At 36.8% G+C, this 18,817-nt stretch overlaps 2 protein-coding genes and 1 pseudogene across 7 annotated transcripts; all 3 read right to left on the bottom strand.

The window, feature by feature from the left end:
• LOC110786155 (uncharacterized) lies at positions 1–4,158 on the bottom strand. 6 transcript variants are annotated; one of them, XM_056828619.1, is made up of 6 exons: positions 2,475–4,135; positions 1,759–2,391; positions 1,381–1,659; positions 1,165–1,261; positions 764–1,061; positions 1–399 (listed from the first exon to the last, which is right to left on the bottom strand). In XM_056828619.1, exons 3-6 carry the CDS (start codon positions 1,497–1,499, stop codon positions 179–181), a joined length of 735 nt encoding a protein of 244 aa, XP_056684597.1. In that variant the 5' UTR covers positions 1,500–1,659; positions 1,759–2,391; positions 2,475–4,135; the 3' UTR covers positions 1–178. The 6 variants fall into 6 exon arrangements, 4 of the variants coding, with proteins under 4 accessions (XP_056684597.1, XP_056684598.1, XP_056684599.1 ...); XM_056828620.1 differs by having other exon boundaries at positions 1,759–2,388; XM_056828621.1 differs by lacking the exons at positions 1,759–2,391; positions 2,475–4,135 and having other exon boundaries at positions 1,165–1,287; positions 1,381–1,521.
• Positions 4,159–10,331: 6,173 nt separating this feature from the next.
• On the bottom strand, positions 10,332–11,218 carry LOC130461684 (uncharacterized). Its single transcript, XM_056829855.1, has 2 exons — positions 10,917–11,218; positions 10,332–10,552 (listed from the first exon to the last, which is right to left on the bottom strand). The coding sequence occupies exons 1-2, from the start codon at positions 11,173–11,175 to the stop codon at positions 10,332–10,334; spliced, it is 480 nt and encodes a 159-aa protein (XP_056685833.1). The 5' UTR covers positions 11,176–11,218.
• A 142-nt stretch (positions 11,219–11,360) lies between these two features.
• On the bottom strand, positions 11,361–18,124 carry LOC130461683 (uncharacterized; annotated as a pseudogene).
• Positions 18,125–18,817: the final 693 nt, after the last annotated feature.

The following is an 18,817-nucleotide window of genomic DNA, read 5'->3' as shown; positions in this document are numbered from 1 at the left end:
TAAGACCCAAAAACACACTTTTCCTTACATAAGATCAATATAAGTGTCATACATGGTTAACAAAATACTATAAATGTTATTTTAAAGCTTAAAAATCCAAATAATACAAGGAAAATATTTTTTAAGCATTACAACTTTTAGTAATTAATCTAAATAAGTAAATAACCAACAACACAAATTAATTTTCATCATAGCAGAAATTTCCGTCATCAATGAAATCATTTAATGCCCCCGATGTTCCTGTTCCCGTGACATTGAGATCATCATAATCATAATCATCACCATCACCATCCCCAAAATCAGTTTCTAAGTTTCCAGAATCATGAACCTCATTTGAAGCAACACAAGCAGCCACATCATTCTCGTCGTCACTGATTACAAGTTGCTCGACACCCGCATCTACGGGAATGAATTAATTGTAAATCATACAAAAATTGAAAAGTAAAAATTTAATGATAAAATATACAGTAAATTATATTACAAATAAGCTTCATATAATTAACAAACATCAGTTCGATTTAGGACACCAAACAATTAAGTTTTCTTTTCTTTTTCACCAGACAACATTTCTACAGCATTTCTACAGAACATTGAGTAAAAAATCAGCATTGCTTGAACTCTAAAGAACATGGCAAGCAAATTACATTTCCTGGTCTATTAGTTGACAGTGCCTGAATATATGTTCAGGGCATTTGTTCACCATAACAGGTCAAAAATCTCAAATACCATGCAAGGAAATTATTCATCAGTAGAAAAAACTTACTTTGTGATTGATTGATTTCTTCCTCATTCCCAGGCATTATATTCGAGGCTTCTTTAGCTGCTCTTCTTGCTGCTCTATCAAGGACATTCAACCATGCTCCATCTTCTGGAAGAACAGGATCCTCAATTTCTGTTATCCATTCATCATCTGATGACAAGTCATCTAAAACAGGAACAACTGGGGGTTGATACTTGGAAGCTCGCTTTAGTTGTTTTTGCTTCAATTTAAGGTTGTACATTACAAACACCAGATCATTCATCTTTTGGGCGTGTAAACGGTTCCTCTTCTTTATATGCACCTTATTATAACATTGGAAAAGAATATGGAATTTTATTTTATACTCAAGGCTCACTTAATCAACAAGCTATTGCTTTTAAATCAATTATGTTTCGATAACTTACCATCTCAAAAGCACACCAGTTCCGTTCACAACCAGATGAGCTACATGTTAAGCCCAAAATTCTTGTAGCAAATTTCTTCAGTTCTGGGCATTCATCCCTGGCCATATAAATCCCATTAACCAGCTACACTAGTAGTTAGAAATCAAAGTAATTAAAACCATCATTAATTAAGTATTAAAAAGTTAGAACTTTAAAAGGAAAAAATGGGAAATTAACCTGGAGATTTTTTTATCTCTTGTCATCACAGCAGTAGGCAATCCAAACAACCCTCTTGCATTATGAAAGTTATCGATTTGCAAATCAATTGTAACTCTCTCTTCAGGGTCATGGACCATTCTTGACAAACAAGCATACAAGCCAATCTTTATGTCTGCACTAGGTTTAAAATTTGGTCGATAATGAATTTGTGGGTTCAAAAAATAACCGGCAGCATGTAATGGTCTGTGGAGTTGAGCTTCCCAACGCTCGTCAATAATGTCCAACACAGGTTTGTAACTAAGTACAAGCAAAATATATAACACATAAATAAGTTCTGAAGTATTTAAGGTAATGTAAAATGAAACAAAAGTAAGAAAAACAAACTGAATTACTCACTTTTCTCCACGTTGTTGAAGTTTTCTTTGACTTGAACTTTGTCTAGCTCTATTGCCTCATAAATGAATCCCATGGAAGGTTCGTCCTAGTCCACCATTCTGAGCACTTTAACTAAGGGAAGAGTAGCTTTCAAACACACTATTACACTACTCCAAAACCCACGAGTATCCAAAACAATTCGTTGAACCTTCCTTCCTTCTAAAGAAGCAGCAAACCTAGATGATCTCCACTTTGAAGATGTAAACATGGCTAATAATAGACCTTTTTGCTCATTTAGACATCTTAAAGTGAAGTAAGAGGTAGAAAATCTAGTTACACTAGGCCGTATTAATTCTCTTCCATTCGTGAACTCCTTTAGCCAAGTAAGAACCATTGTTCTAGAGTATATGAAAGTTGTTATCCTCCTGCCTTTCACAATTGTCAGACTATGCACTCTGATTTTCTTATCCAAATCTTCTAACATCAAATCAATACAATGAGCAGCACATGGAGTCCAAAACAATTTTGTCCTCTTTTCCATTAACAACTCTCCAGCAGCTCTGTAGTTTGCGGCATTATCAAACACACTTTGCACCACATTTTCCTCTCCTACCTTTTCTACAACGGCATCTAGCATTTCTAACACTTTATCTGCTGTTTTAGAGATATCAGATGTGTCAACAGAAGATAAGAACACAGAACCTTTGGGGCTATTCACTAGAGAGTTACAAATTAACCTTCTCTTTCTATCACTCCAGCCATCTGACATGATAGTGCAACCTGTTTGCTTCCATTCAGCTTTAAATTCTTCAAGCATATCCATTACACTAGCTACTTCCTTATTCAAAAGAGGCACCCTAATCTCATGATAACTTGGCGGCTTCAATCCAATTCCGTACTTTGCAATCTTTTCAACCATCAAAACAAACTCTGGATTATTGGCAGTATTAAAAGGAATAACACTAGTATAGAAAAACCGTGCAATTTGTTGGCAAACTTCATCTCTTTCTTCTCTTTTGTACTTTTGATTAAGAGTGGTTTGTACTGAACTCCTCTTTGAAGTCACATAAGAATCTATAGGTCCCTTACCCTTTCGTTGAGAAGCATTGACTACTTGGTGCACTTCAGTTTCGTATTCATCATCCTCACCAATATCAGAATATTTCTTTTTCTTCTTTGTTGCTTCTTGTTCACTCTAATGTAATAAAGCTCTCATTTCCTCTTTGACATCATCAAGGGCTTGAAGGCAAGGTTCAACATTAAGGTGAGTGCCAGCTAAGTGATGTTTTAGCCTGAAAATACCACCAGAACGCACAATACTACAATATTTACACCTCACTTTCCTAGTGCTTTTATCCACCTCTATGCCATGTTCCCATCCTGGGTCTGATCTAGTTCCCGGTGCATTTTTCCTTTTTTTTTGGAAGAACTTGCCATATTCTAGAACTTGTAAATATGCAATATTGTAATCATTGATCAGTGATCACCAATTCACCATCATATATATACTACTAATAGCCAAGCATTGATCACCAATTCACGATCATATACTACTAATTAAGAAACCGATCAAAGAGGCATTCAAAATTTCAGAATATTAGACATTCAGATTTAAGAGTGTTGTTAAGCAACTCCAAGTCTCCAATTATCACAAGCAGCTCACAAGTCACAACAGTCACAACAACTATCATTATCATATGCCTTATTAAGGCTGAGTCTTTGCAAGCAGAAAGCAGCAACAACTTCACAATAAATTCACAATTCTAAAGACAATTCACCCTCCTGCAGTCCTGCCTTATTAAGCCAGCAATTTTCGAATTTACATAATTCAAATTAACCGTTGTCTGCTGCAATTTTCGAATTTAAATACATAAATCAATTTGAATTCACCATTAGACATTTAAACTGCTGCAAATACATAAATGATAAATCAAATTAAAATTACGAAAATTAAAGTATGCAAATTGAATACATAAATCAAATTAAAATTTCAAAAAAATCAATTCATCAAAATCACCAAATCAATGAAAGTATCAGTACTCAAATTGAAAGAAAAAATGAAGAACATTTGAAGAAAAATGGCGAAACAAATTACCTTGAGTGGACTGAGCAGCGAGCTTTGGTTAAAGAAGAAGAGGGAGCAGCCTGAGAAGCAGCGTGGGCAAGAACAGCACCAGCGTGGGCATCAAATTCGAGGGAGCAGGGCAGCAGGCTAAGAAGCGAGCTTCAATTCGAGCAAGAACAGGCTGAGCAACGAGCTTCAATTGTAGAAGAAGAGGAAAGTAGCAGCGCGAAGGAGAAGATGGAGCTAGGGCATCAAATTTCACGTGGGATTTGTTTTTTTGTGGTCTTTAGTGGGCTTCAAACATTGGGTTGTCAATTTGCGCTTCATTTCAAGGACTAAAAGCAGGATCGTGAGATCGCGATTCTATACGATCCCACCGATTCTACACGATCCTGAACGATCCTACATACGATCCTGAACGATCCTACATACGATCCTGGAGTATTTGCGATTTTAGCACCGATCCGGATCATTTTTAAAATTCCGGATCGTAGGATCGTACGATTCTACGATCCGGATCGCGATCCTAATAACATCGCCTAAGCAAGCTAATAGAACAGTACTTTTGGCTACAAGTAGGACTTGTGGAGTATCCAAGTTGGGGGTTGGACTTGGTGTCTACGGTGTTTGATAAGGGATTTAGGGAAGGAGTTTTGGTTAATAAAAAGGTTTGGTATCTTTGGGACTTTGGTATTATTATATTGGGTTGTGGAGGTTAACCTTTGTTAATCTTACTTTTAGGTTAGTGTTGACTGTTGTTCTCGACGCTTTCAAAATCAGTTATTTGAACGTTGCTCTTCATTTTTGGGGGGTCTATAGCATGCTAAACGCGGTTCTTTTAGACGCTTGTGTGCAATGCACATGGTCTCTTTATCTAAACCGTAACATTATTTCTGTTTTGCTCCTTCCCTTTTACCCTAAGTTTTACAGGTTCTCAAAGGAGTCTCATAGTGGTTGTCGGTCCACCATCAATGATATCTTCTATAAAGGAATCACAGATATAAGAAGTCTTGACACAATAGCGCAATGTAGCTTGTGTAAACAAGACTTTGTATCAATCAAAACAAAAGAAGTTAGCTGCCCCTTCAAAGTTCAAGCATTTGTGGTTTATTTTGTGTGATTGTAGTAGTTGTAATGGTCTTTAACTTAGTGTTATTTTAGTTAATACTGTAGTATATAGGTCTGTAGAACCTTTTCATTTTATATGTACACCCTATGTCAAGAAAAATATAAATAATAACAATTAATTCAAGTTTAGTTATAGGGTCAACCGGTCAAGAATCTCTATACCTTAGGTTGATTTTTTTTAATAATCAAACTGAATAAAGGTTATACTATAATATTATCCGTACTAATGAGATCTTGATCTAGTGGTTAATACTAAGAGTCTGTGTACGAGATAAGTCTCAAGTTCAAGAGTCTCTTCCCTCATTCAAAATTCGTATTACTTTTGTAGCTCATTCATACAGAGTGTGAAGTAATAAATAAAACAGATTCCTTCAAAAAATCGTAACAAAGCAGGTTACACCGTACACGCCCCATGGGCCCCCATCCATTGTGGGTAATGTATTTAGGTTCAAAGCCTTGCGTGCTCTACGTTTGGAAGATTTGCGAATCCCTGAGCAGCGGTGTAGGATCAAATCCCAAAGATAGTAAGTCTTTTCTTTCTTTTTTTTACGGATAAACAAGAAAATACCTACAATCCTACCCCTAATACTGCTGATATATCTACGTTCTCCGACTGGAGAAGTTATTTTTGGGGGCGAAACTTGAAAGTGTAAATTAAGTAGTCATTTTTTTCCTTATACAAGCAAAAGAAATGACTCTGTCCGACTCAAAAATATAGACATTTGTGGGTTCAATGCGAAAATTGTTATGCATTAAATTATAAGAAATGCGAAAAGTGTTGCTAAAGGTTTCACCAATGTGAGATTTGGGAAGAAAGGAAAGCTAAGCCCAAAGTATATAGGCCCATATGAGATCCTGGAAAGGATAGGGAAGGTAGCGTATAGATTAGCCTTGCCCATGGACTTGCATATAGTGCACAATGTGTTTCATGTATCTCAGTTGAGAAAGTATGTCCCGGACAAGTCTCATGTACTGCAATCGGAGACCATAGAGTTAGACCAAAGTTTGACATTTGAGGAAAGACCTGTCAAAATCCTTGATAGCAAAGTGCGTAGTACACGAACTAAGGATGTTAATATTGTTAAAGTGTTATGGTCTAACCAAGAATCTAAGGAAGCTCCCTGGGAAGCCGAGGAGGAAATGAGAAAGAAATATCCCGAGCTTTTTCCCGAGGTTAGTTGAGTTACGAGGCCGTAACTCGTTTTCTTTAAGGGGGGTAGAGTGCGGTAGAATTTCGCGCTTTTTACCTTATTTACCTAATTTTCCCCTTACGGTATGCATAATTTGTTGTTTTCAGTGAAGTTTTACTGTTTATTGTCATGTTGAATTACTTAAAGAGTACATCAACTAAAACTTTTTACGAATAAAACGCACTAGTCTCATAAAGTCTCAAGTCTAGATTTTAAAATTGTGATTTCCGTGCCCAAGTTTCGGGACGAAACTTCTTTTAAGGAGGGTAGACTGTAATACCTCGTATTTTTCTGTAATTATAAATATCTTTTATTATATTTATAAATTATTTTTTTATATTTATAAAGTATTTTTATGAATTTAATTCCATTTAGTGAGAATTAAATGTGTTTTATTTTTAATAAATTTAATTATTAATTAATTACGAAAATCGTATTTTTATTAAATAAATTCAACGAATTTATTTAATCGGGATTCGTTGGGTCGTATTTTGAAAACGAATTTAATTTAATCAAAGCCCAGTTAAAGTTCCATGATCAAACCCAACAAGGCTTACAAGGATTAATTTTAGTCAAGCCCGAAAGTAAGCCCAACTCAAAACTCCCAAAACCTAGCCCATGTGGGAGAGAAAAACTATAAATACACGTACCCCCTCATTAAACCCTCACAAATTTTCAGCAATCTCTTCTCTCTCTCCTCTCTCTCCTTGCGGCACACCCCTCCCTTCGCCCGTCTTTGCCTTCGGCCCCAAGCAATGTGTGTTGCTTGGCTCGCTGCTCACCCGCGTGCCGCGTCCCTTGCCTCGCCTCACCTCGCAGCGCCCAGCCTTCGTGCTGCTGCTGCTGCTGCTCGCACACTTGCTTACCCCCGTCCCCCTCTCTTGCCGTGCGCACTCGCGTGCCTCCCTCTCTTGCCCAGCACTTCGTCGCTGCCCCTCGCCCACGCTGCTCGCTGCTCGTGTGGTGCGCGCTGCCGAGTGCTGTGCGTGTGTTGTTGTCGTCGTTGTTCCAACGCCCCACACACACAACACATCAATTGTTGTGTGTGTGTGTTGTTGATTGGTGATAATCAAATTGTATACTTTAAAACTCTTAATTTTCAGTTTTTAAATTGTTTTAATTATTTAATTGTGATTATTTAATTATTTGGGTTATTTAAATTGACTGGAACGGTTATGAACACCGTGTTTTAATATTTAGTATTCGAATTGATGATATTGGTTTTTGATTCAAAGAATTAAAATTTTCAGATTTCAAAGTTAATTAAAGTTTCAATTTTTAAATTCAAAACATGGTTTTATTAATAATCTATTAGTAGGATTTTAATTCCGAGTGTTTAATAGATTGATTCACATAATTTAATGACGGTTTAAATTATGGGAATCAACTTAAATTTTCAGATTGTTTATAAGCTTTAAAGAGTTGATTTTTAATGGTTTTAAAGCTAAAAAGTCAATGTTTTTATGCTAGGACTTGAGTTGACTATTTGAGACTATTAATTGAACGAATAACGGTTAATTTCTAATTAAACCAAGGGTTTTAGTTTCTTAAATAGTTGCTCGAAATTTAGTAAACATGATATTAATAATTAAGTTTCTCCTTTTTGTGTATAGGAGTTGATTTCTAGTGAGTCGTGATTCGCAGAGTGGCCCCCGTACTTAGGTATTCCAGGTACGTACAAGACTAGGGTGACCACCCATCCCTTGAGGACTTTGTGAAGTGTATTGAATGCGAATCATGTGAACTTATATGTTGGGAATTCATGTTTGATGTGTATAAAAGCATGTGATTATTATTATTGAATCTATGTGAACGAGCATGTTATGAATTGAATTATGCTTTATAGATTCTGTTGAACTATCATGTTATGGACTTTTATAATCGCTGAATTATGTCAAGAATGTTGTTCAAGTTGGTTTGCATGTATGAGTGTTGCGCATGCAAGTTATTATTATTATTATTATTATTATTATTATTATTATTATTATTATTATTATTATTATTATTATTATTATTATTCAAGCTTAACAAGCTACAAAGATCAAGTAAACTACAAGAAGTTGGAGGGGAGCCAAGATACAATCTGGGCCCCCACTCCTCTAGCTATGGCGAACCCGATCCTGCTGAAAATGTGGGCAGCTGCCCGTGCCCCAAGGTCTTGAGCCCTGGAGTACGTCTGGGCCCGCTTCAGCAACGAAACAACCCCTTTCTCTAATTCCCCAAAAGAAGAGAAGGAAAAAGGAAAGAAGCCGTAACCCAAATGTTAGGTTATGATACATATGACAATACATAAATCATGCGGAAACAACCATTAAGCCAGGAATACATATTATTTACACATAATCATATAGCATAATTTAGATGCATACTCTTTGTTGCGTGCCTTCCCTAGCTGCGCCCGAACCGAACAAGAACAAGTCTTTAGGACTCCAAGTGTCGTCCCTCCGTAGATAGTCCACAGCACGTCCGGATCCGCCTTAAGATTGACCAACTAGAATCGCCCTTAAGGTACTAGAATTTTCGGCACTATTTAGCAAGGAATGTGGCTGAATTTTTCTCTTAAAACTCACTTTGAATACTTGAATTAATCTCAGAAAATATGTGACCCTAGGCACGTATTTATAGAGTTATGGAAAGGGAATTGGAATCCTAGTAGGATACGAATTAATTAAACTTAGAATCCTATAAGAACTCTAATTAATTAATTTATCCTTTTAGGAATAGGAATTTAATCATATACTAATTCTAATAGTTTTAGGAATCGTGCATGAACACAAACTCACACACACACACGGCAGCCACGAGGGCCGCCCATGCGTGCGTGCGAGCAGCAGCCCACGCAGCGAGGCCCATGGCCTTAGGCGCGCGTTGGGCCTGCCTTGCGGTGGGCCTGGGCGCTGCCTTGGCTGGGCGCGCGTTTGGCTTGCTGGGCGATGGCCCGACTTCGTGCTGGGCCTTCGTCCGGCAGGCCTCGTCCAATGCTAATTCGTACGATACGCTTCCGATTAAATTCCCGGTTCCGGAATTCATTTCCGATACGAACAATATTTAATATTTCCGATTCCGGAATCAATTTCCGTTTCGAACAAATATTTAATATTTCCGTTTCCGGAATTATTTTCCGATTCCGATAATATTTCCGATTCTGACAATATTTCCGTTTCCGGCAATATTTCCGATTCTGGTAATATTTCCATTTCCGATAATATTTTCCGATACGTACCATGTTTCCGTTTCCGGCAACATCTACGACTTGGATAATATTTATATTTCCGATACGATCCATATTTCCGTTTCCGGCAATATCATCGTTTCCGGAGTATTCATTTCTTGCCTGTGACGATCTCAGCTCCCACTGAAACCAAGATCCGTCGATTCCGAATATCCATAGATGGAGTATCTAATGCCATTAAATACTTGATCCGTTTACGTACTATTTGTGTGACCCTACGGGTTCAGTCAAGAGTAAGTTGTGGATTAATATCATTAATTCCACTTGAACTGAAGCGGCCTCTAGCTAGGCATTCAGCTCACTTGATCTCACTGAATTATTAACTTGTTAATTAATACTGAACCGCATTTATTAGACTTAACATAGAATGCATACTTGGACCAAGGGCATTATTTCCTTCACCAAAGCCCTACAACGTGCCGCATACTTATCCCGCTTCCGCTGCGCTGCAACCGCCACAACCCGACCCGGAACGAAGTCTGACAACCCAGACTGCGTCATAGGGGAAGACCCAGTTAAGTCAACACACACATCTACACCGCCATCCTAAGAATAAAGCAATATATCTGCAGGACGAAGAGCTCCATCACTCTCACTAGTCAGCCCAACATCAACCTCCTTGCGAGCAGAAATCCCCGACCGATAGCAAATGTCCAAAAGGGTATCACGAACAACATTATGTCGATGTTTAATACCCACAATCCCAGCAAAAGACACGGCATGATCCCCATAAATGTCCCCATCGAAAACTGAGCAAGTGAAATGATAGAAGGTGACTAGTACATGATTTTCTAATAAAAATAAGACCCAAAAACACACTTTTCCTTACATAAGATCGATATAAGTGTCATACATGGTTAACAAAATACTATAAATGTTATTTTAAAGCTTAAAAATCCAAATAATACAAGGAAAATATTTTTTAAGCATTACAACTTTTAGCAATTAATCTAAATAAGTAAATAACCAACAACACAAATTAATTTTCATCATAGCCAAAATTTCCGTCATCAGCAAAATCACTTAATGCTCCTGATGTTCCGGTTCCTGTGACATTGAGATCATCATAATCATAATCATCACCATCACCATCCCCAAAATCAGTTTCTAAGTTTCCAGAATCATGAACCTCATTTGAAGCAACACAAGCAGCCACATCATTCTCGTCGTCACTAATTACAAGTTGCTCGACACCCGCATCTACGGGAATGAATTAATTGTAAATCATACAAAAATTGAAAAGTAAAAATTTAATGATTTAATATACAGTACATTATATTACAAATAAGCTTCATATAATTAACAAACATCAGTTCGATTTAGGACACCAAACAATTAAGTTTTCTTTTCTTTTTCACCAGACAACATTTCTACAGCATTTCTACAGAACATTGAGTAAAAAATCAGCATTGCTTGAACTCTAAAGAACATGGCAAGCAAATTACATTTCCTGGTCTATTAGTTGACAGTGCCTGAATATATGTTCAGGGCATTTGTTCACCATAACAGGTCAAAAATCTCAAATACCATGCAAGGAAATTATTCATTAGTAGAAAAAACTTACTTTGTGATTGATTGATTTCTTCCTCATTCCCAGGCATTATATTCGAGGCTTCTTTAGCTGCTCTTCTTGCTGCTCTATCAAGGACATTCAACCATGCTCCATCTTCTGGAAGAACAGGATCCTCAATTTCTGTTATCCATTCATCATCTGATGACAAGTCATCTAAAACAGGAACAACTGGGGGTTGATACTTGGAAGCTCGCTTTAGTTGTTTTTGCTTCAATTTAAGGTTGTACATTACAAACACCAGATCATTCATCTTTTGGGCGTGTAAACGGTTCCTCTTCTTTATATGCACCTTATTATAACATTGGAAAAGAATATGGAATTTTATTTTATATTCCATATAAATCAACAAGCTATTGATTTTAAATCAATTATGTTTCGATAACTTACCATCTCAAAAGCACTCCAGTTCCGTTCACAACCAGATGAGCTACAATGTTAAGCCCAAATTCTTGTAGCAAATTTCTTCAGTTCTGGGCATTCATCCCCATATGAATCCCACCAATCAGCTACACCAGTAGTTAGAAATTAAAGTAATTAAAACCATCATTAAGTATTAAAAGGTTAGAACTTTAAAAGGAAAAAATGGGAAATTAACCTGGAGATTTTTTATCTCTTGTCATCACAGCAGTAGGCAATCCAAACAACCCTCTTGCATTATGAAAGTTATCGATTTGCAAATCAATTGTAACTCTCTCTTCAGGGTCATGGACCATTCTTGACAAACAAGCATACAAGACAATCTTTATGTCTTCACTAGGTTTAAAATTTCGCCGACAATGAATTTGTGGGTTCAAAAAATAACCGGCAGCATGTAATGGTCTGTGGAGTTAAACTTCCCAACGCTCGTCAATAATGTCCAACACAGGTTTGTAACTACGTACAAGCAAAATATATAACACATAAATAAGTTCTGAAGTATTTAAGGTAATGTAAAATGAAACAAAAGTAAGAAAAACAAACTGAATTACTCACTTTTTCTCCACGTTGTTGAAGTTTTCTTTGACTTGAACTTTGTCTTGCTCCATTGCTTCATAAATGAATCCCATGGAAGGTTCGTCCGAGTCCACCATTCTGAGCACTTTAACTAAGGGAATAGGAGCTTTCAAACCACTATTACACTACTCCAAAACCCACGAGTATCCAAAACAATTCGTTGAACCTTCTTTCCTTCTAAAGAAGCAGCAAACCTAAATGATCTCCACTTTGAAGATGTAAACATGGCTAATAATGGACCTTTTTGCTCATTTAGACATCTTAAAGTCAAGTAAGAGGTAGCAAATCTAGTTACACCAGGCCGTATTAATTCTCTTCCATTCGTGAACTCCTTTAGCCAAGTAAGAACCATTTTTCTAGAGTATATGAAAGTTGTTATCCTCCTGCCTTTCACAATTGTCAGACTATGCACTCTGATTTTCTTATCCAAATCTTCTAACATCAAATCAATACAATGAGAAGCACATGGAGTCCAAAACAATATTGTCCTCTTTTCCATTAACAACTCTCCAGCAGCTTTGTAGTTTGCGGCATTATCAGTCACAATTTGCACCACATTTTCCTCTCCTATCTTTTCTACAACGGCATCTAGCATTTCTAACACTTTATCTGCTGTTTTAGAGATATCAGATGTGTCAACAGAAGATAAGAACACAGAAACTTTGGGGCTATTCACTAAAAAATTACAAATTGACCTTCTCTTTTTATCACTCCAGCCATCTGACATGATAGTGCAACCTGTTTGCTTCCATTCAGCTTTAAATTCTTCAAGCATATCCATTACACTAGCTACTTCCTTATTCAAAAGAGGCACCCTAATCTCATGATAACTTGGCGGCTTCAATCCAATTCCATACTTTGCAATCTTTTCAACCATCAAAACAAACTCTGGATTATTGGCAGCATTAAAAGGAATAGCACTAGTATAGAAAAACCGTGCAATTTGTTGTCAAACTTCATCTCTTTTGTACTTTTGATTAAGAGTGGTTTGTACTGAACTCCTCTTTGAAGTCACATAAGAATCTATAGGTCCCTTACCCTTTCGTTGAGAAGCATTGACTGCTTGGTGCACTTCTGTTTCGTATTCATCATCCTCACCAATATCAGAATATTTCTTTTTCTTCTTTGCCGCTTCTTGTTCACTATGATGTAATAAAGCTCTCATTTCCTCTTTGACATCATCAGGGGCTTGAAGGCAGGGTTCAACATTAAGGTGAGTACTAGCTATGTGATGTTTTAGCCTGAAAATACCACCAGAACGCACAATACTACAATATTTACACCTCACTTTCCTAGTGCTTTTATCCACCTCTATTCCATGTTCCCATCTTGGGTCTGAAATAGTTCCCGGTGCATTTTTCCTTTTTTTTGGTAGAACTTGCCATATTCTAGAACCTGTAAATATGCAATATTGTAATCATTGATCACCAATTCACCATCATATATATACTACTAATAGCCAAGCATTGATCACCAATTCACGATCATATACTACTAATTAAGAAACTGACCACAGAGGCATTCAAAATTTCAGAATATAAGACATTCAGATTTAAGAGTGTTGTTAAGCTGAAGGAAATAATGCCCTTGGTCCAAGTATGCATATAATATTAAGGATAATAAATGCGGTTCAGTATTTATTAACAAGTTAATAATTCAGTGAGATCAAGTGAGCTGAATGCCTAGCTAGAGGCCGCTTCAGTTCAAGTGGAATTAATGATATTAATCCACAGCTTACTCTTGACTGAACCCATAGGGTCACACATATAGTACGTAAACGGATCAAGTATTTAATGGCATTAAATACTCCATCTATGGATATTCGGAATCGACAGATCTTGGTTTCAGTGGGAGCTGAGATCGTCACAAGCAAGAAATGAATACTCCGGAAACGATGATATTGCCGGAAACGGAAATATGGATCGTATCGGAAATATAAATATTATCCAAGTCGTAGATGTTGCCGGAAACGGAAACATGGTACGTATCGGAAAAATATTATTGGAAATGGAAATATTACCGGAATCGGAAATATTGTCGGAAACGGAAATATTGTCAGAATCAGAAATATTATCGGAATCGGAAAATAATTCCGGAAACGGAAATATTAAATATTTGTTCGAAACGGAAATTAATTCCGGAATCGGAAATATTAAATATTGTTCGTATCGGAAATGAATTCTGGAACCGGAAATTTAATCGGGAGCGCATCGTACGAATTAGCATCGGACGAGGCTTGCTAGACGAAGGCCCAGCACGAAGCCAGGCCCGCGCCCAGCAAGCCGAGCGCCCAAACACGGAGCTGCCACAGCCTCGCCAGGCCCAACAAGGCCTTGGCGCGTGCGCGCTGAGCGTGCTCATGGGCTGCGAGCAGCGACTGCTCGTGTGGGCCGCAAGGCCTGCGCGGGTGGTGCGATGCTTGTGGCCATACGACGCTCGTGTTCGTAACGAATCCTAATTCTATCAGAATTCGTGCATTGATTAAATCCTAATCCTAAAAGATTAAATTTATTATTGAGAGTTCTAATAGGATTCTAATTAATAAATCCATATCCTAGTAGGATTATAATTCCTTTCCATAAACCCTATAAATAGGTGCCTAGGGTCACATATTTACATTGAGATTTGAAGTATTCTAAAGGTAAGATTTTGAAGCAAAAAAAATCAGCCAAACACTTGCAACCTATTAGCCGAAAATCCTAGTAACCTTAAGGGCGATTCTAGTTGGTCAAGCTTAAGGCGGATCCGGACGTGCTGTGGACTATCTACGGAGGGACGACACTTGGAGTCCTAAAGACTTGTTCTTGTTCGGTTCGGGCGCAGCTAGGGAGGGCACGCAACAAAGTGTATGCATCTAAACTATGCTAAATGATTATGTGTAAATAATATGTTTTCCTGGCTTTATGGTTTTTCCGCATGATTTATGTTTTGTCATATGAATCATAACCTCACATAAGCAACTCCAAGTCTCCAATTATCACAAGCATCTCACAAGTCACAACAGTCACAACAACTATCATTATCATATGCCTTATTAAGGCTGAGTCTTTGCAAGCAGAAAGCAGCAACAACTTCACAATAAATTCACAATTCTAAAGACAATTCACCCTCCTGCAGTCCTGCCTTATTAAGCCAGCAATTTTCGAATTTACATAATTCAAATTAAACCGTTGTGTGCTGCAATTTTCGAATTTAAATATATAAATCAATTTGAATTCACCATTACACATTTAAACTGCTGCAGATACATAAATGATAAATCAAATTAAAATTACGAAAATTAAAGTATGCAAATTGAATACATAAATCAAATTAAAATTTTGAAAATCAATTCATCAAAATCGCCAAATCAATGAAAGTATCAGTACTCAAATTGAAATAATAAATGAAGAAAAATTGAAAAAAAATGGCGAAATAAATTACCTTGAGTGGACTGAGCAGCGAGCTTCGGTTAAAGAAGAAGAGGGAGCAGCCTGAGAAGCAGCGTGGGCAAGAATAGTACCAGCGTGGGCATCAAAGTCGAGGGAGTAGGGCAGCAGGCTGAGAAGCGAGCTTCAATTGGAGCAAGAACAGGCTGAGCAACGAGCTTCAATTGTAGAAGAAGAGGAAAGTAGCAGCGCGAAGGAGAAGATGGAGTTAGGGCATCAAATTTCACGTGGGATTTGTTTTTTTGTGGTCTTCAGTGGGCTTCAAACATTGGGTTGTCAATTTGGGCTTCATTTCAAGGACTAAAAGCAGGATCGTTAGAATCGGTGGTGGGATCGCGATTCTATACGATCCCACCAATTCTACACGATCCTGAACGATCCTACATACGATCCTAGAGTATTTGCGATTTTAGCACTGATCCGGATCGTTTTGAAAATTCCGGATCGTAGGATCGTACGATTCTACGATCCGGATCGCGATCCTAATAACATCAGTTGGGTTATCTCAAACAGTGTTTTTGAGAAGGAACAATGGGAGTAATTTCACTTGAGTCCTATGTTTCACTACAAGAAATTTACTTTTTCGTGGCGATTATTTAGTACCGAATGTATAATCGCTACTATAAGTGAATAGTGTGTGTTAAATGATGTAGACAATTATGGCACTTTTTAATCGTTATATTTTCCTTTAATTAATCAATACGAATAACGAATTAGATATTATTCCCAAACATACCGCCTAAATTTTCAGAAATTGCGCCCAACTTTTCATTTCCTTCAAAAAAATTTCGCTTCCCAATTCCTTCAAAAAAATTTCGCGAAAATCTTTTCCGCTGAAAACTTCCACTTCCCTCCACTGCCTTCCATTTTCTCAACTTAGGGTTATCAGTTTTCTCTCATCCTCCCTAGGTGACACCAAAAGCTTGAACTCAGAAGCGCGGGATTCTGGTGCAGGGTTGATTAATTCACGCAAACGGTGATCGAGTTTTCATCCTGGATTCTTGATTTCACGAAACTCCATTGCAGCTGTTTCATCTCAAATTCAAGGTAATTTCCTAAATTTTTATTTTAATTCGTTTCAAAATTTGGTAACGTTTTCCTAATTATTTTCGAAATTGGGTTTAATTTCCCAATCCTTTTCAAATTCTGGTTGATTTTTTCTAATTCCTTTTTTATATTTGGATGATAATTATATATTAATTTGTTTCTTGTTGTTTTCTTGTCATCACTTCTCTCCCTACCCAAATTGTTTTATTCAGAAAAGACAAATTCGCACCCTCTGTTGATTTCACGAAGCAGCTAAATTTTACTTTTTCCTAATTCTTTTTTGATATTTGGATGATAATTATATATTAATTCGTTTCTTTTTGTTTTCTTGTCATCACTTCTCTCCCTACCCAAATTGAGTTATTCAGAAAACACAAATTCGGCACCCTCTGTTGATTTCACGAAGCAGGATTTTACTTTTTTCCTAATTCTTTTTTGATATTTGGATGATAATTATATATTAATTCGTTTCTTGTTGTTTTCTGGTCATCACTCCTCTCCCTACCCAAATTTTTTTATTCAGAAAACACAAATTCGGCACCCTCTGTTGATTTCACGAAGCAGGTAATTTTACTCTTTTATATTCTAATTCTTTTCAAATTTTTGTTGAATTTTGCTGATTCTATTCGACATTTAGATCATAAGTACATACTAATTCTGTTTTGGTTGTTCCTTTGTCATCCCTTCTCTCCTTCCCCAAATTGAGGTATTTAGAGCAAACGAATTCGCCATTCTCGGTTGATTTCGATCACGAAGTAGTTCTAGGTAATTTTCAAATTTTATATTTTAATTCTTTTCGAATTTTGGTTGAATTTTCCTAATTCTTTTCTATATTTGGATGAATTTACCTTTTTCTATTCGAATTTTGGTTCATTTTGATTTTTTGTAAATACTGTTATATTTCATCCTCTGTTTCAGTTTAAATTTTGGTTAGAAATACTGATATTTTATCTATCATGTTATTAGTAAGGATTACTTACTCTTTGATATTGATGTCTAAGATATTGATGTCTAAGGTTGTAAGAATCAGAATGGTAACCTTTTGTGTTATGAAACCATTTTACTAATTAACCAAATTATTATACTGTGTTGGTGTTTTTGCTGATATGCCATTTGTTTTTTGTTTTTTTAACTTTTTGATATTTTCTAGTCTGTGTTGTCGTTGTTGCTGCCTTCTTGTGTTCTGCCATGACCAAGCAGTCGAGCTTATGGTCTGTTGTTGCTGTTGTTTAGATTTCTGGTCTGTTTTTTGCTGTTGTTGAGTGTCCAGGTCTGTTGTTTCTATTTTCGCTCGAGTCTGCATATGTTAAGCTGCTGGCTGGTTGTGAAAGTCAGCTAGCTACTCTATTTATTTATGAAATTCAGCAGCTACTATCCAGGGTCGGCCCTGAGGGTAGGCCTGGGGTGCGGTGGCTATATGTTCTGTGCTATGTTTTTAAGTTTTCTAGAAGCATTTTCCGAGACGTTTTTGCTGAGTGTTTGTACTACTATTGAATTCTAGTATTTTGCTTCATCTTCTCATCTTTCCCATAATCCTCCAACAAACATTAATTGCTGGAATAATAATTAAGGCAATAAGCCAATGACAAATTCCCTGTTTTACATTTTTCTCCTTTTTTATGGTTTGCTACTCTAAATCTCTAATTGACCGCTAGAAGCCACCATTAACCGATGATACTCTCCAACCGTAGTCTCACACCACAGCCACAAGAACTTGTTTTCTTCCACCATACTTGTATCTTAGATATTATTTTTTTTTCCCGATGGAAGGATATGTGTTAATTGTTGGTATTTTCCCTAATGATTTCTGACACTTTTTTTAGTACAATTTTTTGTTACGTTCTCATTTTCTAGAATTTAGTTAGAATTCGCCTATAATTTGCGTAAAGCACGAAAAAGAAGCCAAATTCAGTGCAACGAATTAAAATGAAACTTTTTAAGCCTGATCACACCTTAAATTAGCTTGAAAGCCTAGAATTATACAAAGTTCGAGCTGCTGGATCAGCCACGGATCTGCCATCAACTAGCTGTTGATACTGCTGCTGTCAGCTAGCGGCTGCTGTCAGCTAGCTGCTGCTGCTGATGCTGTCAGCTAGCCGTTGCTGCTGATGCTGTCAACTAAGTATAAAAGTAAAAGTTAATCTAGAGAAGGCTATGGCCCTAACTAAAATTTAATGCAAATAACTTGAAAGTAATATAGAGAAGCTAAAATAACCTTAAATTAGCTAGATGTTAGTTAGAAATGAGAAGTTCGCCTATATTTTGCATAAGAACTTAAAATAACTCAAACTCAGTGCATACAACTCAAAATGAACCTAATTAAGCTAAACTTATCTACAATTTGCTAGAATTTAGTTAGAAAGAACGAATTCACCTGTGATTTGCATGAACAACGAAAAAGAAGCCAAGTTCAATTCGTCAATA

This window comes from Spinacia oleracea, chromosome 5 (genome assembly GCF_020520425.1).
Source record: "Spinacia oleracea cultivar Varoflay chromosome 5, BTI_SOV_V1, whole genome shotgun sequence".
NCBI classification, from domain to species: domain Eukaryota; kingdom Viridiplantae; phylum Streptophyta; class Magnoliopsida; order Caryophyllales; family Amaranthaceae; genus Spinacia; species Spinacia oleracea.
Note: the sequence above shows the minus strand (reverse complement) of the source record. Positions and strands in the feature narration are given on the sequence as shown.